The 25,225-nt window shown below is 40.4% G+C and overlaps 1 protein-coding gene across 4 annotated transcripts in view; it reads left to right on the forward strand.

Annotated features, from left to right (window-relative positions):
- Positions 1–24,954, forward strand: part of LOC101883071 (zinc finger protein 502) — a 236,288-nt gene extending 211,334 nt beyond the window's left edge. The window contains exons 1-4 of one of the 4 annotated variants that reach the window (XM_087302254.1): positions 11,127–11,182; positions 11,654–11,757; positions 14,593–16,139; positions 19,847–24,954. In XM_087302254.1, the coding sequence (XP_087158380.1) occupies positions 11,133–11,182; positions 11,654–11,757; positions 14,593–16,139; positions 19,847–19,852 (1,707 nt within the window). In that variant the 5' untranslated portion in view covers positions 11,127–11,132 and the 3' untranslated portion in view covers positions 19,853–24,954. Of the gene's footprint in view, positions 1–11,126; positions 11,183–11,651; positions 11,758–14,592; positions 16,140–19,846 lie in introns of those variants that run through there. The other 3 variants (XM_087302256.1, XM_087302257.1, XM_087302255.1) reach the window with 3 other exon arrangements.
- The last annotated feature ends 271 nt before the right edge of the window (positions 24,955–25,225 follow it).

Here is a 25,225-nt window from a genome sequence, read left to right on the forward strand (position 1 = left end):
GGCCATTTAGTGATTTATAGACCAGTAATAATACTTTAAAATCTATTCTGAATGTAACTGGCAGCCAGTGTAAAGACCTGAGGACAGGTGTGATGTGCTCTGATTTTCTGGTTCTGGTTAGAATTCTGGCTGCAGCGTTCTGGATGAGCTGCAACTGTTTGACTGTCTTTTTAGGAAGGCCAGTGAGGAGTCCATTACAGTAATCCACCCTGCTGCTGATAAAAGCATCAACAAGTTTTTCTAAATCTTCACTAGAAACAAAGCATCTGATTCTTGCTATGTTTTTGAGATGATAGTATGCTGATTTACTGACTGCTTTGACATGACTGTTGAAACTCAGATCTGACTCCAGAGTCACACCAAGATTCTTGACCTTATTTTTTGTCGTTTGACCCTTAGTGTCAGGGTACGCATTTACCTTGAGAACCTCATCTTTGTTTCCAAACACAATAATTTCAGTTTTCTCTTTGTTTAACTGAAGAAAGTTTTGGCACATCCAATTGCTCATTTCATCAATGCACTGGCAGAGGGTGTCAATGGGGCTGTAGTCATTAGGCAGTAAGGCTAGGTAGATCTGAGTGTCATCAGCATAGCTGTGGTAGGAGATTTGGTTCTTTCTCATTATTTGGCTTAGAGGGAGCATGTAAAGGTTGAACAGGAGAGGTGCAAGAATCGAGCCTTGTGGGACTCCACACGTCATGGGTGTCCACCTCGACCTATGGTCACCTATACTGACATGGTAACCTCTACCTTCTAGGTAAGATCTAAACCATTTGAGGACCGTGCCAGATAGCCCGACCCAGTTTTCCAGCCTATCCAGAAGTATGCTGTGATCGACAGTGTCAAATGCAGCACTGAGATCCAACAATACCAGCACTGTTATTTTACCTGAATCTGTATTTAGGCGTATATCATTGATTATCTTTATAAGAGCGCTCTCTGTACTGTGATGTGCTCTGAACCCCGATTGAAAATTGTCTAAACACCCCCTGAAGTTTAAGAACTTGTTAACCTGGTTAAAAACAACTTTTTCAATGATTTTGCCAATGAAAGGGAGATTTGAGATTGGCCTGTAATTGCTCAATAGGGTGTTATCCAGGTTGCTCTTCTTCAAGAGGGGTTTAACAACTGCAGTTTTAAGTGAGGTTGGAAAAACCCCTGATAGAAGTGAAGCATTTACCACTTTAAGAAGATCCATTTCTAAACATGTAAACACCGTTTTGAAGAATGATGTGGGGAGCGTGTCAAGACTGCAGGTTGATGTTTTCATAACTTGCACAGTCTCTTCTAAGATTTTGCTGTTAATTGCCATGAAATCAGACATAGTGTCTGATTTCTTAAGTTGTGGTTGAGCTTGTTTGATATCGACACAACTTGGCTGATTGGATGAGCTGATTGCCTTTCTGATAATATTGATCTTATCAGTGAAGAAATGAGCAAACTCATTACATTTGCTTTCAGAGAGGAGCTCACTGGGAATCTGACTGGGGGGGTTTGTGAGTCTCTCTATCGTTGCAAAGAGTGTACGAGCATTATTTAAGTTGCTGTTTATAAGGCTTGAAAAGAAAGTCTGTCTAGCAGTGTTTAGTTCCATATTAAAGGCATGAAGACTGTCTTTGTAGATGTTATAATGGACTACTAGTTTCGTTTTTCTCCACATACGCTCAGCTTTTCTGCACTGTCTTTTCATCATTTGTACTCTCGGTGACCTTGTCCAAGATCCCTTTTGCCTGCCAGTCATCTTCTTGACTTTAACAGGAGCGATGTCATTTATGACATTCTCAATTTTCGAATTGAATAAATCAAGGAGAGAATCAACAGAATCTGCAGATATACTTGGTGCTAGTGATATGGCCTTCATAAACTGCTCACTAGTGTTCTCATTTATGCATCTCTTTCTGACAGAGACTGATCTGTCTTTAATAGCTGGAGTGATCAATATATCAAAAAAGATACAGAAATGATCAGATAGTGCCACATCCTTAACAACAGTTGATGAAATGTGTAAACCCTTAGTTATAAGTAGATCAAGAGTGTGTCCACGATTGTGTGTGGGTCCTTGAACATGCTGAGTCAGATCAAAAGTGTTAAAAACAGTCATCAGTTCTTTTACAGCATTGATTTCTGGATTATCAATGTGAATATTAAAATCCCCAGCAATACTAAAATAATCAAATTCAGAGGTTACTATTGATAACAGCTCTGTAAAATCCTCAATAAAAGCTGGAGAATATTTAGGAGGTCTGTAGATAATGATTAGTAAGATGCGTGGAGCACCTTTTAGTGCTATACTCAGATATTCAAAAGACAGATAGTCACCAAATGACACTTGTTTACATTCATACACATCTTTAAACAGGGCAGCGATGCCTCCACCTCTCCTATTAGCTCTGCAAACACTCAAAAAGTCAAAGTTTAAAGGAGCTGCTTCATTCAGAACTGCTGCGCTACAACTGTCATCTAGCCAAGTTTTAGTTAAAAGCATAAAATCAAGGCAATTTGTGTTGATAAAATCATTGACTAAAAGAGACTTATTGTTGAGCGATCTGATGTTTAAAAGCGCTAACTTAACAGTTTTAGCTGTTTTTTCTATAGTAGTCTCAGATCTACATTTAATAGACACCAGATTTGAATGATTTGCTAAACGGCCTGATGAAGTCTTTGGTTTTCTGTCACTTAACACAACACATATCTGCTTAGAGAAAGCTACAATTATATATTGTTGTATTCTGATGTCATCACTTTACTGTGCATTAATGACCAGGACAAATGTAAAGTCTGTTCAAGTCCACCATTCCAGGCCTATACAAAATTGAGCATCTTATCCAACAGTACACCTACACATTGTCCTAATATCAGTATTGTTTATTTTACCATATGTTTGAGAATAACAGTAATAAAAGCCTACTGATATTAACGGAATTATTTTACATCTACAGAAACCTGATATTGCGATGTTTAATTTTCTGCGATATACATTGCCATATCAATACAATTTCATCAGATGTTTGATTGTTCCCTCTCAGACCATTTTAATAGCTGTTTGTCTGGGAAGTCTTAACAGTGCTCAGGTAGAGATATTGAATATTGAATGCTTTCCCATATATCAGAATTATTAAATCAGGGTGCTTTAAAAAGTACAAAGATACATTTTGTTTTCAGAAATAATAATGAAGTAATTTCCTTACAACAAGCTAAATAATCTGCCAATTGTGTATTATATATATATATATATATATATATATATATATATATATATATATATATATATATATATATATAGTAATTTTTTAAATGTAGATATTTGGACAAGAAAATGGTGTGAAAATATGCAAAATAACTCTGTATAGTCTTCATCGTCCAAAAAATTAAATACAACTTATGTGTATTGCACCACCAAACGTTATTTTTTGTTGTGCCCAAATGTTTGAACTCATGCTCAGAATTTCAGCTGTGAAATGCTCAGAGTCACAGGCCTAAAGAACATGTGCTAATGATACTTTCACTCTATAATGGATAAATCTACAAATAACATCTTAATAATGGGTTAGAACAGCAACACTTTTATTTTAAATGAGATTTTACTGGAACCAGCATCACTGAAAGATTGGACATGAAAATCATCTTCGATTAATCGCCCTGTACAAAAAGTGTTTTGCATTAGACGTAAATAAATTTTAGAAACAAAAAACTTCTACTTAAGTCGATGGAGATTAAACCAGAATAAATAGCTTTGCTCTTGACATGTAAATAATTAAATATCATTATATGATTAATTTATTATTCTGATTCTGTAAGAAGCGAGGCAGTGGCGTAGTAGGAAGGGCTGTCGCCTCACAGCAAGAAGGTCGCTGGTTTGTGCCTCAGCTGGGTCAGTTGGTATTTCTGTGTGGAGTTTACCTGTTTTTTCTCATGTGCGCGTGGGTTTCTTCCGGGTGCTTCGGTTTCCCTCACAGACCAAAGACATGAGGTACAGGTGAATTGGGTAGGCTAAATTGTCTGTAGTGAGTGTGTGTGGATGTTTCCCAGAGATGGGTTGCCGCTGGAAGCGCATCCGCTGCGTAAAATTATTTATTTCGCTGTGGAGGCCCCGGATTAATAAAGAGACTACGCCGAAAAGAAAATCAATGAGTGAACCTGTAAGAAAAAATGCTTTTATGTTTTATTAAAAACAATTTCATTACTTTAAGAATGTACAGTTTTATACTTATGCCCGTCAGCTATGAAATAATCCTATTACGTTTGAGTTTAGTGCATTTTAACAGCGGTTTTAGTGCCTAAAAACACATGTAAATTTGGCGAGTTTTTGTTGATCTTCCTTTGCTCCCGCTTCGCCGTGATGACGTCAGCGCTGACGCGTTCATTCCGCGTCGAGTCTTCAAAGCTGAGGTGAGTCGTTGACGCTTTTTCTCGTGTTTACACAACAATAAAACACACTTTACAGTTTATTAAAGCGACAATCTGCGACTAGTTTCTGCATTTGAGTTCACCTCTATCTGTGTGTCTGCTGACCAAAACAATACAGCAGGCAGAGAGGAGCTCTGAGAGGACAATATGAGCTTAGTGTTAGTTTTTCTGTGTTTTTATTTGTAATTTCACAACATATAATCTGAGTATTTGAGTTTTACTTTGTTAGTGTGCAAGAGTTTATCAACGTTTGTATGAGGAACATCTCAAAGTATCTGAAAGGAGACTTCATGATGTGAGTGATGAGTTTAATGAATGTTTATAGTCTGTGGCTCATCAGATTATTAGATGTAAGTTAATGTTATTGGTGTCACCTGACTTGAGCAAATCACATATTGTATCACAAGATATAACATCATAATGTTTATTTCTTCAAACAGTGTAAATGAATCAGATTTCTTTGTTTATTCTCCTGAAGCTCCATCAGTGAAGGACAAAGACAGAGTTTATTGATGGACAGTGAGAAGATGAGTGATCCAGAACCCTGCAGAATTAAACAGGAAGACACTGAAGAACTAATAGGTTTGTGTTTATTCATTACTCTCCAATAATGAGGCTGAACAACAGTGAGGTTGTTACATTTCTCTGCATTTCTTGAATATCTGCAAACAATATCGAATATTAGATTTTCAGACACATTTGCTGGAGCGAAGCCCAGATAGAGGCTAGACCAGCGGTTTCTAAACTGTGTGAAGCGCGCACTTGAGTAAATTATAATGATGATTTTAATGCGTTTACTAGAGGGAATATAATTAATGTCAGGTACCTGTAGAGTTAATGCGTTCAGGTAAATTATATACAAATAAAATGGAGCAGGTGCTTTTAAAAATAATAACTGTGAATGAAAGTGAAACTGGTGAGCCGGCTGACGAAAAAGTGCCCTCCTGTATAAGATCAGCAGTAGGCTGTGTCCTTCTGGATCTTTCACTTACTTTGAAGACATACTGACTACGTTTACATGGACATCTCTAATAGTTATTTGCCTTAATCTGAATAAAGGCTCCTACACACCGGGATGTTTTTAGTTTGCGTTTATTGGCAGCGTTTTACGACACGTTTTTCAGTGTTCAAACCCAATCGCTTTTCATTGGCGACAAGCAGAAGAGTATGCTAAATCACTCTTTTGACGTTAAGGCTGATTTATACTTCTGTGTCAAACGCCGGCGTATGCTACGGCGCTGACGCATAGCCCTTCGCCGTGGCCGTCAGCGTCGCTAACGTGCACCTCTCAAAAAATGTAACTACACGTCGCAACAACGCGTATCGCAAGCTCTGTGATTGGTCGGCTTGGTATCGCTTACGAGTCTGGAGAGAGCCACGTGAATGGCGCGAGCCCAATGGAGCGATTGTTTACAAGTGTGGAGTCCCGTGAAGGAGCTCTGGATGGAAAGTTTTGTTTTGTGTTTACCTCATAGTTAAAGTTGTTGCACGTCCGCCGGTTCCTGCCTCAAAATGAGCGAGTTTGAGCAAGTTGTACATCCCGGAAGTGTTCAGGAAAAGCAAGACAGCAGAGAAGAAACTCGACGCAGAGGAACATTTAAACCTCACTGCCCACTAGCGTTTCGGAAGTGTCAATGCAGACCAACAGAGACAGCGCGCAGAAGTATAAATGCACAGCTACGCGTGTTGCATGCGCCGTGAGTTACGCCGGTCACTTGACGCAGAAGTATAAGCCAGGCTTTAGATGGCGCTGCACAACTATAAGGTTCTGACACCCGGTTATAACACAGAAGAAGTGGAGGAGTGGAAGTTCACACGCTTGCTGTTAAATTTACTGGTGACTCGAACAAGCATGGATGGTTCGAACAGCAGCTCCAGCTCTAGCGATGAAGAAATGAATAGTGTTCACAGAGCAGTAAGCATCTCCACGTTCATATCGCCTCTGGGCATCTTCTTCAATGTGCGCTCGCATTGACAGTAGTGAAAATTGGACAAACTTGAAGGAAGGTGTGTGTCCTAAAAGTTTGAAAACCCCTGGGCTAGAGTAGTTATTCTGACACTGTTAAACGCTTGTGTGCAATACTTTGTGCTCACTATGAAAGAAAACAAATCAAATGCTTGTCGTAATCAACTCTAAAACGCGATATGATCATTTACATCAGGGGTGTCCAAACTCGGTTGGAGGGCCGGTGTCCTGCTGAGTTTAGCTGCAACTTGCTTCAACATACCTCCCTGGAAGTTTCTTGTATACCTAGTAAGAGCTTGATTAGCAGGTTCATGTGTGTTCAATTGCGGTTGGAACTAAAATATGTATGACACCGGCCCTCTAGGACCCAGTTTGGACACCCCTGATTTAAATGATGTGCACTTTCGGTTTCACTTTCACTGCCGAGTGCAGTTCATGTCACGATTAGCTGACAGCGCAGCAGCATAATGACACCAGTATGGATAAAAGCTAAACTCTTAAAATGTGACTTATTAATTTTCAGATGTGATGGTGAAGGAGGAGAGTGAAGAACTGAGTGAAGATGAGGAGAAACATCAGGTCAAAACTGAAACCAAAACTGAATCAAAGACTGAACACAGTGTTTTCATGGAAAGAACGGCTGTGAAAGGTTTGACCTGCACTGAATGCGGAAAGAGTTTAAGCTCTCAATTTGATCTCAAGCATCACATGATGATCCACGCTGGAGAGAAAACACACAAATGTGATCAGTGCAGCAAAACATTTTTGAGGCCTTCAGAGCTGAAGAGACATCTTGGCGTTCATTCAACGGAGAGGCCTTATTCATGCTCTGAGTGTGGAAAGAGTTTTAGACGACGGACCGATTTATCACTACACAAGAAAATCCACACAGCAGTGAGAGAGTTTGTGTGCTCTGAGTGTAAGAAGACGTTTACTAGACCTGAATACTTGAAAATACACGAGAGCATTCACACTGGAGAGAAACCTTTTGAGTGTTCACACTGCAACAAGAGATTCCGACTGGCTGGTATCCTTAAATATCACAAAATGATTCACACTGGAGAGAAACCGTTCACATGTACTCAGTGTGGGAAAGGTTTCACACAAGTATCAAACCTTAATGAACACATGATGCTCCACACTGGAGAGAGACCACACAAATGCGATCACTGCGGTAAAACGTTTTCGAGGCCTGCAGACCTGAAGAGACATCTTATAGGTCATACAAAGGAGAAACCTTATTCATGTTCTGAGTGTGGGAAGAGTTTTGCACAGAAGTCACATTTAAAAGGCCATCAGAAGATCCACACTGGCGTGAGAGAGTTTGTCTGCTCTGACTGTGGGAAGAGCTTTATGAAAGCTACAGACTTGAGACGACACCAGCTGATTCACACTGGAGAGAAGCCGTACGTGTGTTCACACTGCAACAAAGCATTCAGAGATTCAGGATACCTGAAAGCACATGAGAGGATTCACACTGGAGAGAAACCGTTCACTTGTACTCAGTGTGGGAGGAGTTTCACACGATCTTCGACTCTTTCTGAACACATACTGACGCACACTGGAGAGAGAAAACACAAATGTGATCACTGCAGCAAAGTATTTTTGAGAATTTCAGAGCTGAAGAGACATCTTAGACTTCATACACAGGTGAAGCCTTATTCATGATCATTAAGAGAGAGTTTTACACCTCAACGAAATGAAAACTCTTTATATCAACACCAGATTTCTCAGTTAAACAGCCCCTGTTGTGCATTATAAAAGGTAAAAGTTTGGTTTTGGGGTCTCCAACAACAGGCTGATGTGAATTCAAGCTCAAAGAACACTGTCATTGTCTTATAATATGCATTTATTTTTATCTAATGATCCCAACGACTCCCATTTGATTTTAAGCGTTCAGTGAGAAACTGAAAAGAAACTCACACCGCGGCTTATTAAGAGTGACAGCGCTCATGATTGGTGTGTGGGGTTTTACAGGTCTGCATTTAAACTGAGTGTAGAAACGTTCTTTGTTGTGGGAAGAAGTCGATAAGATAAGAGAAAATTATTCTTTATTTTGAGTGTCCGATAGCACAAGGTTTAAAAGTGCGTGCAGTGGCTCGGCTCGCTCTCTCTCGAGTGGTCTCTCCAGCTCTCTTAAGGCAGTGGCTGTGTCCAAAACTGCATACTTCCATACTTATATAGTACGCTATAATCAGTATAGCTGCGTCCCAAATGGCACACTATGCACTCATGCACTATGTACTTACACACTCAACAGCATAGTATATGTATGTAGTGTCGTCCCAAATGGCGCACTAATGTTTTTTTACTAAGCGGAAATTCAAAACGTTTCCCTGATGATGTTTGACGGTTGCCAAATCAGTGAAATAAACGACCGAATTATCAAATAATACCTGCCGTGAGTATAACCGCATTCACCATCGGAAGGCGCTATAATAATCACTCTTGTAGGATAATTTTGCTTTCATCATCCAAAATAAATAAAGTTATCCAACATGTGCGCCCGATAGCTCCGCCCCTTCCGCTACGTGAGCAAACCTGCGGTCGTTGAGTGTGTGAAGTGTCCATCATTACACACTTCATTTTAGCGGCCGAATGAGTGCATCATCCGGGTAATTAAAGTGCACTTATTATTTTTAGAGTTTTCAGTGTGAACACACTACTTACACTATTCATACTACAAAATGGCGTAGAATAGTGCATAAGTATGCGATTTGGGACGCATTTATGTCTGAATTCATAGAATTCGAAAATCAGTATGCGAGAAGTACCCGGATGACTTACTACTTCCGGCGAGATTCTGGAGTGCGCATCCTATCACATAATGCCCCACGAGAGAATTCATGAATGGGAGTAGAGCGACGCATCTGACGCAGGTAGGTCCTGTGACCATGACAAAATGGCGGATGTAGTACGTCTGAATTCCATTCATACTTTTCACATTCATACTGTATAGAGCAGTGGTTCTCAAACTTTTTTCACCAAGTACCACCTCAGAAAAAAATTGTCCCTTCAAGTACCACCATAATGACCAGTATTGAAATACAGTAGCGTAGTAGGCCCAGTAAGGCAGCTACAACTCTGCAGTTTAAAATCGTGACAGATTAACTACTATTATTAAGAATTTTTATTATTATCAGCCACTTTAAACATTATAAATAGTTTGAACATTAACACTGTACTGTGCTTATATGTAAAAAAATAAATAAAACAACCTGGAAATGTTGCTTGGACCTCATAAATATAGGCTATATGTCATCATATTCATATATGAACCATTTTTGATCAATTTTGAAATATATGTTGTATATATGACATTGATATTGGATTACTCTGCGTACCACTAGAAGGAAGCCTGCGTACCACTAGTGGTACACGTACCACAGTTTGAGAACCACTGGTATAGAGCGTACTTTTCGAACGGCCGAGTAGTGCGTTTACATTCAAATGCAGTACCTACTGAGTAGTAGGCGGTTTCGAACGCAGCCAGTGTCTCTCCGGCTCAATCACTAGAGAAAACAGGTGTTAATAATTATTTCTGATTGGGCCACTGACCAGCCGCCGGTGTCTCCACTCGCTCTCTCCCCTTTCTGGGTGTTCGGCCATGCTCTCCCCACCACACTGAGCATCTCAGAAGATCTGTGTTTGTGCATTAAGTCTGTGAAGACTAATATTGAAGCTCGAGAACTGAAACTGCAGGAGAGGATTCAGACTGAAGAGAAACCGTAGAGTTTTGGCCACACACATTACATTACAAATACAGTCTTTAGAAGAAAAAAATGCTTCTTTGATGAGAGCGGCTGCTTTTTTCAAGTGGAACCATTGAACTAAAATATTGCTGTGAAAGTCAGTCTTATGTCCAGAACTTTCCATCGCTTTTAACTCGACCAGCATCTTGTCCAAGCACTTAAACAGAAAGCATTCGATGACAATACTCGTCATCAAGGAGGACATTGGCGCCCAAAAACACAGTGGCACAACTCAAATTTGGATTTGTGTGCAGGATCGAAAGTGAAGGTATCTTCTGAATGTGAAGAGGATACCTCACCACAGTGATTTTCATACTATGGATACCAGTGGTATCCTGTTTTCTTCATGTGTTCTTTTGTGTTAAAAAAAAAAGACGAACAGCTTTGGAATAGTGAATGATGAGAGAATTGTAAGCTTTGGTTGAACTATCTCTTTAAGTCTTATGTATACGTCAAACTGCTGTGATCAACAAATTGTAATGTTTCTCAGTGAATATTAAATAACTAAAAGAGCTGCAGTTTATTTTGTATTTTTATAGGTATATTTGATATGTTTTAAACGTAGCTTCAAAGCAGAGTAATTAGTAATCTGATGACTTTTTACATTAAGTAATTAGTAATGTAATCAAAGTATAATTTTCCAGTAGTAGTCAGTAACTTGTCATTATTACTTTTTTAAGAAACTGGCCTCCAACACTGGCCTCCTGATATAAATATAATTAGGTACACGTAAAATTTTTGAAAGTTTTCAGGCTGTTAGTCTTTTATTGACTTTTTCAACAAAGAAAAGCTGTACACTTTCAATGAAAGATGTGATACTTTTTTTTTTTTAATTCGGTGTTTGTAAACAACTTAACATTCTTACATTTTATTGAAAACAAATTTCAGTTACTTCAGCAATAGTTTATTTTAGAAATATCTCATTCAATCATGAATTGTTGTTTTGGCTTGTCAGCTTTTAATTTGGCGGGGTTTTGTTGCTTCACCGTTGCTCCCGCTTCGCCGTGATGACGTCAGCGCTGACGCGGTCATTCAGCGTCGAGTCTTCAGAGCTGAGGTGAGTCGTTGACGCTTTTTCTCGTGTTTACACAACAATAAAACACACTTTACAGTTTATTAAAGCGACAATCTGCGACTAGTTTCTGCATTGAGTTCACCTCTATCTGTGTGTCTGCTGACCAAAACAATACAGCAGGCAGAGAGCAGCTCTGAGAGGACAATATGAGTGAATGTGTTTGTGTTTTAACATGTTTTTATTTGTAATTTCACAACATATAATCTGAGTATTTGAGTTTATCAGTGTTTGTATGAGCAATATATGAAGGGAGATAATGGGATTGATGTGAGTGTGAGTTTAATGAGTGTTTATAGTCTGAGGCTCATCAATATTCAGATTTTTAGATGTAAGTTAATGTTATTAGCGACACCTGACTTGAGCAAATCACATATTCTATCACAAGATATAACATCATGTTTATTTCCTCAATCAGTGTAAATGAATCAGATTTCTCTGTTTATTCTTCTGAAGCTCCATCAGTGAAAGACAAAGACAGAGTTTATTGAAGGACAGTGGGAAGATGAGTGATCCAGAACCCTGCAGAATTAAACAGGAAGAGACTGAAGAACTAATAGGTTTGTGTTTATTCATTACTCTTCAATAATGAGGCTGAAGAACATTGAGGTTGTTAATCCGACATTTGTTTTCGCCTCTGCGTGGATCATAACTGGAGAAAACTGGACTCTTGCTATATATATAAATAAATAGTCAGAGCTCTAAGGTTATTTTCCTCATGGTTAGTCATCATCATTCAGCCCACAACATCCAAATGAACTCCAAGACATGATTAGGAGGTCTTTTCTTGAAACTGAAGCTCTTGTTTGACATCAGAAAATTAGTTATTGAATCGTTCCAGCACGAACAAATTTGACAGACTTTGGTCTTACACAGGGAACCATTTTCCTCTCTACAATCTATAAACTCTCACCAAACATTACATTCACCAAATCGTCCTCAAAATGATGATAGCGGGCTTTAATGTAGCGTCATTTTATTTCTTTTGTTAACACCTGAGTCTTTTATATGTTGACAATGCATTGGTAATGCAAATTAGGGCTGGGACACACCAAGCCAGTGGTCGGCCTTTGGGCTTCATTGGTCAGCGTTAGTCTGGCTAGTTTGTTTGGTGTTGTCCACATGTCACCTCCCGTCGGATTAATGTCTGAAACGATTAGCCCAATTCAGTATGTTGAATCGGCAACGGCTGAAGAGAGTGCTCTGATTGGTTACTTAGCAAATAATCAGAGTGTAAGTGTATCGCAGTAAAGTAACATAGCAAGTCAACAATTCAAATCAGGAAGGAACACAAGGAAGCCGGCTGTAATTTTGCTGCATTTCTTCAATATTTGCAAACAATATTGAATATTATATTTTCAGGATAAACACAGATACATGGACACAGGGCCGGAATGGGACTCCTTTTCAGCCCTGGAGTTTCAAGCCTCAGACCGGCCCACCTCAGTTCACGACTGACTATATTAAAATAAGGTCATTTCCAAATCAGTTTCTAATGACACTATCACGTCTTTTTTTGAGAAAACAGCTTATTTGGAACTTAAAATGTTCAACAACCCTTACAGTATTATATGTCTTAACAATAAAAATGTAAAAAATAAATTACTCAGTCGAGGATCGAACCCGGGTCTGCGGCATCATAAACTAACGTGCTATCCACTGAACCACAACAGCTATATTATAAGTTATATCATCATTAACCTGCAGGCTGCAACCTGCTCACTGAGCTGCGAGAAAATAGATAAAAAGAGTAGAGATGAGGTAAAATGATGAATAAGAAGGCTGTGGTCAAGTAAATAAATAAAGAAAGAAATTTAAAAAGTGTGACTGCTGAGAGCAACAGATTCTGGAGCTAGGGATGCCGGCCCTCGCGGCCAAAAAACGCACCGGCCCACCGGAAATTCTCCCGGTCCTCCCGATTAGCCAATCCGGGCCTGCATGGACACCGGAGCATTTTTAAGTCACTTCAGTCAGCTGGTTTGTCTATAAGCTGACATACGAGCGATCGGCTGATGAATCTCAGCTTTAAAACACTTTAGTGTCCCTGTATCTGTGGTTACACTCAGTGGTGAGTTTGGTGAACCGATGACCTTCACGGCCAATCACAGTCGTTTCTGTTTAGTGCGTGAACAATGGCAGTAGGGTTGCGTGATGTTGACCAATTTGGCATCGTACAATGTCTAAAGTGAAACGTTGCGATGGACAATGGCATCGTCATCATGTGAGGAGGGGGGGGGGGTGTTGATAGAGTGCGCGAGGAGGGATCCAGGGGTGGACCAGGAGGGAGCCGCACGATATCCAGGAGATTATCACTCGTTTGCGGGCATTTTGAGTCCTGCAAATGCTAAGAGTCCCGGAACTTCCCGGAATGTCTGAATGTCACGTTTAACAACTAAAGTGAGACGTGATCCAGCGGTACATCCTTTTTTTTCTTCGCTCTCCTATCAGGTGAAGTTTTTTCTCCCTCTCCGCTGTCGCCACTGGCTCGCATGGTTCAGGATTGGTAGAGCTACGCATCGATGAATTTGCTCTTCAGTGTTTGAACTCTCATTTATGATTTAAAATCACACTGAACTGCGCTAAACTGAACTGAACTGAACCACTAAAAACTGAACTACACTGTTCCAGTTACTATGACCATTTATGTGAAGCTGCTTTTACACAATCTACATTGTAAAAGCGCTATACAAATAAAGCTGAATTGAATTGAATCCTTGATAAACTGTCCAACGTGCACTGCACTCTTGAGCTCAGAGGAGCACATGAGAGTGTGTGGCTGTGTGTGTGTGTGTGTCTGTCTGTGGTCACGTGATGTGCGTTTTCAGCGGACGGAGGGCTGTTCAGAAATGCTAAGTAAAACACGATGTGGATCATTCTTGTTCTAAAATGCCATTTTGATACTAAGAGGTATTGACGTTAACGGGTATATCCAGAGTATATGTGTGAACTCAATGTAGAGAATCATTAAAGCAATGCAGTTAAACACCAGCTTATTACTCTATCCTCAACCATAACCCCAATTAATAGCAATGACACACCCGTTCAGTCTGAATGGTAACAAACTCAACTGATGAAAGACAAAGTCCAGCATTCTACAGCTCTCTTCACAAAAATGTTTGCAACATACAAACAGCTTGGTTGTATCTGTAACCCTGATGGCATCACGGGGAAAGCCATGCAACAAACCTTGTGGATCATAGAAACAAACACCTACGACCCTTCATTTCTACCTAAATGCTGCATGCTGTGCACAATCTCATGTCCATAGAGACGACCTAAGCGGCCGTCTTGGGTGGCAGAATAGTGAAGGCAGCGCCCGCCACACTTTCGTCCATGACCCAGCTGACTGTATGGGTAAAAACTAGACTCTTAAAATGTGACTTATTAATTTTCAGATGTGAAGGTGAAGGAGGAGAGTGAAGAACTGAGTGAAGATGAGGAGAAACATCAGGTCAAGAGGGAAGAAGAAACTCAGTCAGAGACTGAAGATAGTTTTTCGGTAGAAAGAACAGCTGTTAAAGGTTTCACCTGCACTCAGTGTGGAAAGAGTTACAGCCGCAGACAGACTCTCAAGCTTCACATGATGATCCACACTGGAGAGAAACCTTTTAAATGTTCACACTGCGACATGAGATTCAATCATCCAGGAAACCTGAAAACACACAAGCTGCTCCACACTGGGGTTAAAACACACAAGTGTGATCAGTGCAGCAAAACATTTTTGAGGGCTTCAGATCTAAAGAAACATCGTAGACTTCATACAACGGAGAAGCCTTATTCATGTCCTGAGTGTGGAAAGAGTTTTACACGGCAGACAGATTTATCACAACATAAGAAAATCCATGCTGGTGTAAGAGAGCATGTCTGCTTTGAGTGTAAGAAGACGTTTACTACAGCTGTATACTTGAAACGGCACCAGAGCATTCACTATGGAGAGAAACCGTATGAGTGTTCACACTGCGACAAGAGATTCAGTCATTCAGGAAACCTAAATTCACACCAGATGATTCACACTGGAGAGAAAACACACACATGTGATCAGTGCGGCAAAGCGTTTTTGAGACCTTTAGATCTAAGGAAACATCTTAGAGTTCACACAACAGAAAAGCCGTATTCATGCTCTGAGTGTGGAAAGAGTTTTAGACGACAGAAAAGTTTATCACAACATCAAAAAATCCACACTGGTGTGAGAGAGTTTGTCTGCTTTGAGTGTGAGAAGACGTTTACTACAGCTGAATACTTGAAACAGCACCAGAAGATTCACACTGGAGAGAAACCGTATGAGTGTTCGCACTGCGGCAAGAGATTCAGACTTGCAGGTACGCTTAAATATCACAAAATGATTCACAATGAAGAGAAACCGTTCAGATGTTCGCAGTGTGGGAAAGGTTTCACACAAATATCACACCTTAATGAACACATGAAGATCCACACTGGAGAGAGACCACACAAATGTGATCAATGCGGCAATGCATATTTTAGGTCTGCACAGCTGAACAGACATCTTCGAGTTCATGCAAACGAGAGGCCGTATTCATGTTCTGAATGTGGGAAGAGTTTTACGCAGAAGTCGCATTTAACAGAGCATCAGAAGATCCACACTGGTGTGAAAGAGTTTGTCTGCTCTGACTGTGGGAAGAGCTTTATGAAAGCTGCAGACTTGAGACGACACCAGATGATTCACACTGAAGAGAAGCCGTACGTGTGTTCACACTGCAACAAAACATTCAGACATTTAGGATACCTGAAAGCACATGAGAGGACTCACACTGGAGAGAAACCGTTCACATGTGCTCAGTGTGGGAAGAGTTTTGCACGATCATCAACCCTTAATGAACACAAGCTGATCCACACTGGAAGGAAAACACACAAATGTGATCACTGCAGCAAAACGTTTTTGAGGACTTCAGAGCTAAGGCGACATCTTAGACTTCATACACAGGTGAAGCCATATTCTTAATCTTTAAGAGAGAGTTTTACACCTCAGTGATTCATTTACTCCGAACCGTACTTTTGCATGATGCTAATCTTGGGGTGATTGGTCTGATGACCCAGTGTGTCGTGATTGGTCGACTGCATTCATCTTGAGACTGAGAAAACGCCCATCACAGCTTATCAAGAGTGAGAGACCGTGATCGGTGTGTGGGGTTTTACAGGTCGGCTTTTAAACTGAGCATCTCAGAAGATCAGTGTTTGTGCATTTAAGTGTGTGAAGCTCAAGAACTGAAACTGCAGGAGAAGATTCAGACTGAAGAGAAACCGTAGAGTTTTGGCCACTCGTCTAGTCTACTCAGACACCAAACACAATCAGTTTGTGTGTAAAACTCCTCACCAGCTTTAGGGTGAAGAAACATCATCCAAAGTTTTGACAGCAGCTTCATTGTGGGATTCAGATCAGCTTATAGATGATGTTCCTCACCAAACAACATATCTGAAGCTTTTATTATTGTAGTCGTCTGCCAATTTGTCTCCTACAGAATTAGGTTTAAAGGACACCTAGGTTACCCCTTTTTTCAGATTTAATATAAGTCTTTTGCGACTCTAGAATGTAGTTTCAGGTCAAAACACCCATCAGATTTTTCATTATACCTTTTACAAGATCCTGTTTTATACATTTTTCCACCAGGGGGTGGTTTTGTCGTACTGCGCCTTTAAGGCGAGACCTCTCCAGATTAGCTTCGCGCTAAGGAAGGGTTTGGGAACAAATGAATCGCTGAACGATTCATATGGGAGCCGCTGGGATAATTGGGTAAACACATGCATATTATAAGACAATGAACGTGTGTTTTGACCTAGCACGCAGATCAACCTGTTTTTGGAGACCCATAAAACCAAAATATGACCTTTTTCAATGCAAAGTAGGGGCTCTTTAACGAGTTCAATTCAACCAGCAGTAAAATGTATACAGTTTTTTACAGATATGAGGAAAATCTAATAAATGGTACTGAAACTGACCAATCTCCAGGGGCCTCATGTATCAACGCTGCGTACGCACAAAACCTTTGCGTACGCCAGGTTTCACGCTCAGAATCGCTCACGTTTGGATTTACTAACAATGAACTGAACGTGGGAATGTGCGCAGCTTCTTGGCTGGCGTACGCACATTTTTTTGTGCGTGTCTGTTTTATTTCCATTGGCGACTCCTAGAGGCAGTTGTGTTAAATTCTTCTCTACAAAGTGTCTGAGTCTTGCAATGGCAGCTGTATGAGACGGGTTCATCTAGTAGGTATATAAGGTTTCCATACCATACAGTTGACCAGCTAAACATTAAAGCACAATTTGCAGAGGTCGTCTGTTTTCCCAATGTAATCTGAGCGATCTACTGCACACTAGGGATGGGAAGATTAACCGATATGTATCGATACGCGGTCATGCGCGTGCACGATGCGAGTGCATCGGTAGAGCAGCAGAGGATGAATGAAATTTTGGAAGCAAATCGAGATGCATCGGTTTTTGCAAGATGCATCGGTTTTTCCAAGATACAACTCATATTTTTAATATAGAATGTATTTTTTTATTTATTAACAAGTGTTGTCAACCTGTTTTTGGCGCATAATTTAATCGACCTACATAAAGTATGCATTAGCAACGGATTTGCGGATGTGCACACACTACAACTCAGTGTATCAGGTGTGCGGATGAAGCTAGTGGAGCGCCCTCAGAAAGCGCGAGAAGCAAAACAAACATTTTATTTCTCACTGAGTTTTAAATCTAAAGTATGACAACATTATGGATTCTGCAAAAAGGATGGACGACTTGACAGGACAGATGCAATTTGCAAAATGTGCCGCGCATCTGTAAAATACACGGGCAGTGCAACTAATCTGATATCTCACTTGAAGCGGCGCCTCGGTGTTGTTGTGGAAGCATCTTCCAGTGTTCCTGCATCCCCGGCTTCCTGCTCTGCTTCAACTGTAGCTACCAGCTCCAATAATGGTGAGAAAAGCATTGAAAGTTTTCTCCATGCGCAACAGTTCTGCTCGCTCTACGCCAATAACGAATGCTATTGCATTGTTCATCTGCAAAAATATTCAGCCTAGTGTCACGGAGAACGAAGGTTTTAAACACCTCCTGTTAATTTGTATTTATTTATATTTTTATTAGCCTGTTGTTTACAGTGACTGTGATGTTTCAAAGCAGCATAACACTGCTAGTTCACGACCTTAAGTTTTGAATATTCAGTGGCACAATATATCTTTGTAAAACTTTTCATAGTTGAAAAGTTAAATCACAATTCTTGTTGTGCAATAGTAAACCTTTATGTTGAAAGAGTGCAAATATGTACATTTATAATATATATTGCACTTATACATTCTGTTTATCTTAAAAATACTTAAATAATATGTGCTATAGGTTCTAAAATGGCCCTCTACTGTAAACTGACACTCGGGCTCTGAGAGAAGAGCCAGTTTGTAAAAAAAGTCTTAGTTTTACTTGGTTAATAAATAATCAAACTCATTCAATGGCACAGCATCCTCTTTCACATAATCTCATAAACTTGATCTAGTTAGTTAGTGCTGAATTATCGCATTGTATCGTGATATGGGTGTAAATCGTATCGTGTTGCATCGCAATGTCACAAATGTATCGCTAATATATCGGATCGTATTCTTTTTATCGAGATGCGTATCGGATCGGCATTATAGCTTAGATGCCCAACCCTACTGCACACACATTGCTATAAAGACACTATCTGAAGATGAATTTGCATGCGTGAATCAGAAACATTTCCATTCAATAATGTGCAAATAAAATATGATGCACAAACTTATTAATGATTCCTACTTGTCTTTCTCGTGATAAGTAGTGGGCAAAATCTGATATGTAGCGGAGAAAAAAAGAAGGAAGAGTTCATCAGATGTTGGATTCGAGCCGAGTTCATGCTCGAACGTGTCAATATATGATCACATACGTCTTACGAGCTGCGCCACTGAGACTGCTAAGCGTCCTGCAACATTTTACAGATATAAACCACACTATTTCTTTTTTTAATGCACTCAGTGCGATGTTCAGACCCAACTGTGTTAACCGCATCAGCTAAACTCTCCCACTCTATTTTTTTTCTTTTGTTGTTAATTCCGGAGAACAAACTTGCAAATAACACCGCTTTTCTCCGGTCTACCTCCGAAAGCAGCACCTCCATTTTACATTCTGTTCAAAGTTTCTCTTTTTGCTTGCTTTTGCCTTTGCTTTTTCGTTGGTTTTTCCATTAGCATAGTCATTAGCATATTCATACGGGGGAGGAGGCAGGGAGGGGTTTTGTGCTCGTGCATGTTGCGCTCAGTTTCACGTTCATTCGGATGTACAAAAGAATATGCGTGAGACTCGGCGTACGCAGTGTTTCATACATCTGAATTTTTTTCTGCGTACGCACATTTACAGCTTTGTGCGTACGCAATGTTTTAGTAGGATTTCCACGCAAGTCTTCGTACATGAGGCCCCTGGTCTCTCCGTGAGCTTGAGTTTTCTCCTTTAGTGACTGATGAGTCTCGGTGTGTTCAGATACTGTTGTTTCTCATTGGTTTTCTGGTTTATAAGCATGTTCAGTTCAATTGGTAACATGCAGAAGATACCTCTATGCTAATCACATGGTTTTGATAACATGTACAGATAAAAACTAGACCTAAAATGTGACTTTTTCATTTTCAGATGTGATAGTGAAGGAGGAGAGTGAAGAACTGAGTGAAGATGAGGAGAAACATCATGTCAAGAGTGAAGAAGAAGCTCAGTCAGAGACTGACGATAGTTTTTTGATAGAAAGAACAGTTGTGAAAGGTTTCACCTGCACTCAGTGTGGAAAGAGTTACAGCCGCAAAGAGAATCTCAAGCATCACTTGCTGATTCACACTGGAGAGAAAACACACAAGTGTGATCAGTGCAGCCAAACATTTTTGAGGCCTTCAGAGCTGAAGAAACATCTTAGAGTTCATACAAAGGAGAAACCGTACTCATGTTCTGACTGTGGAAAGAGTTTTAGACGACAGAAAAGTTTAGCACAACATCAGAAGATCCACACTGGTGTGAGAGAGTTTGTCTGCTTTGAGTGTGAGAAGACGTTTACTACAGCTGAATACTTGAAACGGCACGAGAGCATTCACTCTGGAGAGAAACCTTATGTGTGTTCACACTGCGGCAAGAGATTCAGACTGGCTAGTCTCCTTAAATTTCACAAAATGATTCACACTGGGGAAAAACCGTTCACATGTACTCAGTGTGGGAAAGGTTTCACACAATCATCACACCTTAAGGAGCACATGATGATCCACACTGGAGAGAAAACACACAAATGCGATCGGTGCGGGAAAACATTTTTCAGGCCTTCAGAGCTGAACAGACATCTTAGAGTTCACACAAACGAGAAGCCGTATTCATGTTCTGAGTGTGGAAAGGGTTTTAGACATCAGTCACATTTAATAGCACATCAGCATATCCACACTGGTGTGAGGGAGTTTGTCTGCTCTGACTGTGGGAAGAGTTTCATGAAAACTGCAGACTTGAAACGACACCAGATGATCCACACTGGGGAGAAACATTACAAGTGTTCACACTGCGACAAGAGATTTAATAATTTAGGAAACTTGAAAAAACACAAGCTGATCCACACTGGGGAGAAAACACACACATGTGATCAGTGCGGCAAAACATTTTTGAGGAGTGCAGAGCTGAAGATGCATCTCAGAGTTCATACAAAGGAGAAGCCGTATTCATGCGCAGAGTGTGGAAAGAGTTTCACACGACAGACAAGTTTAAATGAGCATCAGAAGATCCACGCTGGTGTGAGAGAGTTTGTGTGCTTTAAGTGTGGGAAGAGTTTTATTACAGCTAGAGCCTTGAAAATGCACCAGCTGATCCACACTGGAGAGAAACCGTACAAGTGTTCACACTGCGACAAGACATTCAGACATTCAGGATACCTGAAAACACATGAGATGATTCACACTGGAGAGAAACCGTTCACATGTTCTCAGTGTGGGAAGAGTTTTGCACGATCTTCATCTCTTACTGAACACATGCTGACGCACACTGGAGAGAGACCGCACCAATGTGATCACTGCAGCAAAACATTTTTGAGGACTTCAGAGCTGAGGAGACATCTTAGGCTTCATACAAAGGAGAAGCCTTATTCATGATCTTTAGGAGAGTTTTACACCTCAGTGATTTTTTTTCTTTTGCATGATTCTAATGTGTGGTGGTTGGTCAACTGCGTTCAACATGAGTCTGAGGGCGTACTCACACTAGGCTGTCCGAACATTGCCCAGGCCTGTTTCCCAGATGGTTTGAGAAGCGTGAATCGGGCTCAGGAGCAGTTCACTTGGCCGGCTCTGGCCCGGTTGGAAGAGGTGTGCCAGAGTGTGGTTCACTTGGGCTTTGGCGTGGTACACTTGTAATGTGAGTGCAAAGCCCACCTAAGCCCGAAACTGAAGACAAGACGTGACTCTTAAGGGACTGTTTCATATGTGTTAATTAATCAGTCTTACTGTTCAGTGAACGCAAACTGTCGTAGATTATTAAATACGCAAAACCCCTCACTGCACGACAGCTGCACCTTCAACAAACCTCCTAACTCCTGCAGCACGAGGACTTTGAGCGTCAAAAGTGGCTGATCTGTTCGGCGAAATATTTGACTGCATGTCAAATGACATAACTCAAGAAATCTCCACTGTGCTGAGCGAGAGCGCGTCTCTACTGAACAGCTCATCATTGAGGATTTAAGCTTGCTCGGGCCTGAATGCGATGCGAGCGCGGGCTGTCAGGGGGAGAAGGATTCGGGACAAGCGTGCTTCGGCCCGGTTTAAGGCAACTGTACATAGTGTGAGTACGCCCTGATAGAAAACGCCCACCACAGGGTTTTACAGGTCGCCCTTTAAACTGAGCATCTCAGAAGATCTGTCTTTGTGCATTAAGTGTGTGAAGAACTCCTCACCAGCTTTAGGACGAAGAAACGTCGTCTAAAGTTTTGACAGCAGCTTCATTGTGGGATTCAGATCAGCTTATAGATGGACTGACTTTACTGGCACCTATTCTTCTCAATATCTTTCTGTTTTTGAAACTACAACAAAGAGGGGGAAAGTATATATATATATATATATATATATATATATATATATATATATATATATATATATATATATTCAATTACTTTAACATGTTCAATTCAACCAGCAGTAAAATGCACATAGTTTTTATAGAAATCTCAATACGCATATGAGGAAAATGAATCAAATGAGGCCATTTGAATTGAATATTAGCAGAAAAGCGTATTTCTTACACCACCAGCGTAACGTGTAAGCCATGAAAAAGTGTTTGTTCAATAAAATACAGGCGGTATAAAACTGATAATAATCAAATGACCCTTGCATATTTACAAAAACAGAGCTTTAGTAAAATTAGAGCACTTTTCATTTAAAACAGAAATAATGTGCATTTGCGACCACGTGAAAAATGAAAGTAAAACTGAAATACAGTTTAAAATAGAGCAGTCCTTTAATTGGCCAATAGGTGGGGGTCAAAACCATACGTGACCATATGCACAACAATTATAGTGATTCAAAACAAATGTTTTGGGGGCCCAATCTTGTTATATTTTTAAACATCAGTTGCGGGCCGGAGGAGGGAGGGGGCTGTAAATGGCCCGTGAGCCGGGAGTTTGAGACCCCCTTGCATTAGATGAAAAAAGGATTCTTTTACATCACGTTTTCCACTGCAACATCAGTTAATGAGCATTCATTCATATTGTCATGGTTCTGCCACTCTGGTCTTGTAAATTCTTGTTTTGGTGGCAGAGCTCTGACACTAGCTCAGTCTCGTTCTGTTTCTGTCATTGTGTGTCTCTGTGTGCTTGCTGCGGCCGCGCGGTCTTTGCGTGCCTCAGACGCGCGCTCTCTTGTACTCGTGTTTGTGTTTTCGTCTGTCTGCAGCGCGGAGTTTCATTCCCAGCGTCTCAATCCAGTTGGTTTCGGTTTTGGTCGGCGCTGGGATGAAACATGCACGCTGCGTGTGTGAGCGCACGGTGAGTGTTGTCATTCATCGTGTGCTCGTGTCTTGTGTCTGTCAGAGCACGTGGCTATGTGTTTACATTGTGGTCACGTGCTTTTCTCGTGTGCTTCAGTGTTGTGTTTGTGTTGTCACGAACATGCGGTTAATGAGTTCTCTCATTGGCTGCATGTTCTTGTCCTGTTATGTGAGCGCATGGCTTGTGTTGTCTCTCTGTGTCATGCGCTCTCCCGTCTATTGTGTTGTCCCACCCTCCTTGTTATCCCATTATTAGTTAATTGTGTTCACCTGTTTGTGTGAATTTTCTACAGTTCCCCTCACATTTGCTGTCCTGTGCCAGTTTGCCATCACATGTTGTTGTTCGAAGTCTTGTCCTGTCCTGTTTCCAGTCCTCATTCTTGCCAGCCTGCCCAGTCCTGTTTGTATGTGTACAATTTGTTTTGCTAATGTTTTCCCCCTCGGGGTAGTTTATTTTGCATTTTATTTTATTTTTATTATTTAATAAAATCCCATTTCCCTGCATTTGAGTCCTCGCTCCTTTTTCCCCATTTCCCATCCACAACCCTGACACATATATCATTCATTTTCTTGTCGGCTTAGTCCCTTTATTAATCCGGCGTCGCCACAGCGGAATGAACCTCCGTCTTATCCAGCAAGTTTTTACGCAGCGGATGCCCTTCCAGCCGCAACCTATCTCAGGGAAAAGTTAATGAGCATTCACTATTAAATTGCTGGAGAACGCGAGCAGAAATGGCTGCTGACGAGAGCGGCTGCTTCTTCAAGTGGAAATACCGACAGTATTTTGATTTCATTGAGCGTAAAAACTCAAATCTAGTCTCTAAAGGACTTTCCACTGCTTTTTAAGAGTGTTTTCAAACCTTTGTTTCAGAACCTGGTGCGTTTCTCCAATTAGCGCGGTTCGTTTGGCATATGTGAATCCAGCAATTGCGCTCGGATTGCGCCAAAACAATCGTTTCAAGATCGCCTGAATGAGGTGGTCTCTGCTCGATTGACACGAACTCTTGAGCAGATTGATTGTTGTAAGAAAGCGATATGATCCAAACCAGGCTATATCACAGTGTATTACGGATATGGAGTAGGCTTATATGCAGCTATATGAAGAGAGAATGAGGAGAAGGGCGGGATGTCATTCCTATATGTAAATGTGCGTTTCATGTCAAATATGAAAGTGAAAGCATGCTGAATTATTAACGAGAGCTGTTTATCCATTAGGAAAAGATGACAGAACTGCAGTCTTGGTGTATCTGTTATTTCTCTTTGTAAAGCCTATAATGCATAAGCCAACTGCCATGTATGAGAAAATCTTATCTCTGATCTATATTTGGTGACGATGTCTGTGGGTGTCACCATTCAATATTAAAGAGCAGCTTTTCGCTTATATTGTCTTATTGCTGATCGTCATGACTTTAATAAGGAAATAAACTCTAAAAAATAAACCCTGACACTCTGACCAATGTGAGGAGAGTTTACTCACACGTGACTTGTTTTAGCTCTTTTAGTCTATTTAGAAACTTTGCCGTGTGAAACCGAACCGCACCAAGAACAAAGAGCAACAATTTTAATCCCTACATTTAATGTATATTTGTATTTATTGTAAATTCTTTCTCAACACTCTACTTCTTGTATTAATATTATATGTTAGGCACCTATGGTCTGACAGTAACGTAATTTCTATTCTCTATATGTCCTGTACATGTGGTTGAGCTGACAATAAAGCTGACTTTGACAATAAAGCTGACAAACCGGTTTGGAACGAGTGAATGATGAGAGAATTGTAAGTTTTGGATGAACTATCTCTTTAAGTCTTGGTATATTTCAAATGTTTTGAACGTAGCTTCAAAGCAAAGTAATTAGTAATCTGGTTACTTTTTTACATGGAGTAATTAGTAATGTAATCAAAGTACAATTTTCTAGTAGTAACCTACCCAACTCTGGCCTCCTGATACAATTCATATTATTAGGCAAAAGTATTGAAATTTAAATGTTTTATTTGTATAATGTTAAATTCTCATA

This window comes from Danio rerio, chromosome 22 (genome assembly GCF_052040795.2).
Source record: "Danio rerio strain M-AB ecotype USA chromosome 22, GRCz13ab, whole genome shotgun sequence".
NCBI lineage: Eukaryota > Metazoa > Chordata > Actinopteri > Cypriniformes > Danionidae > Danio > Danio rerio.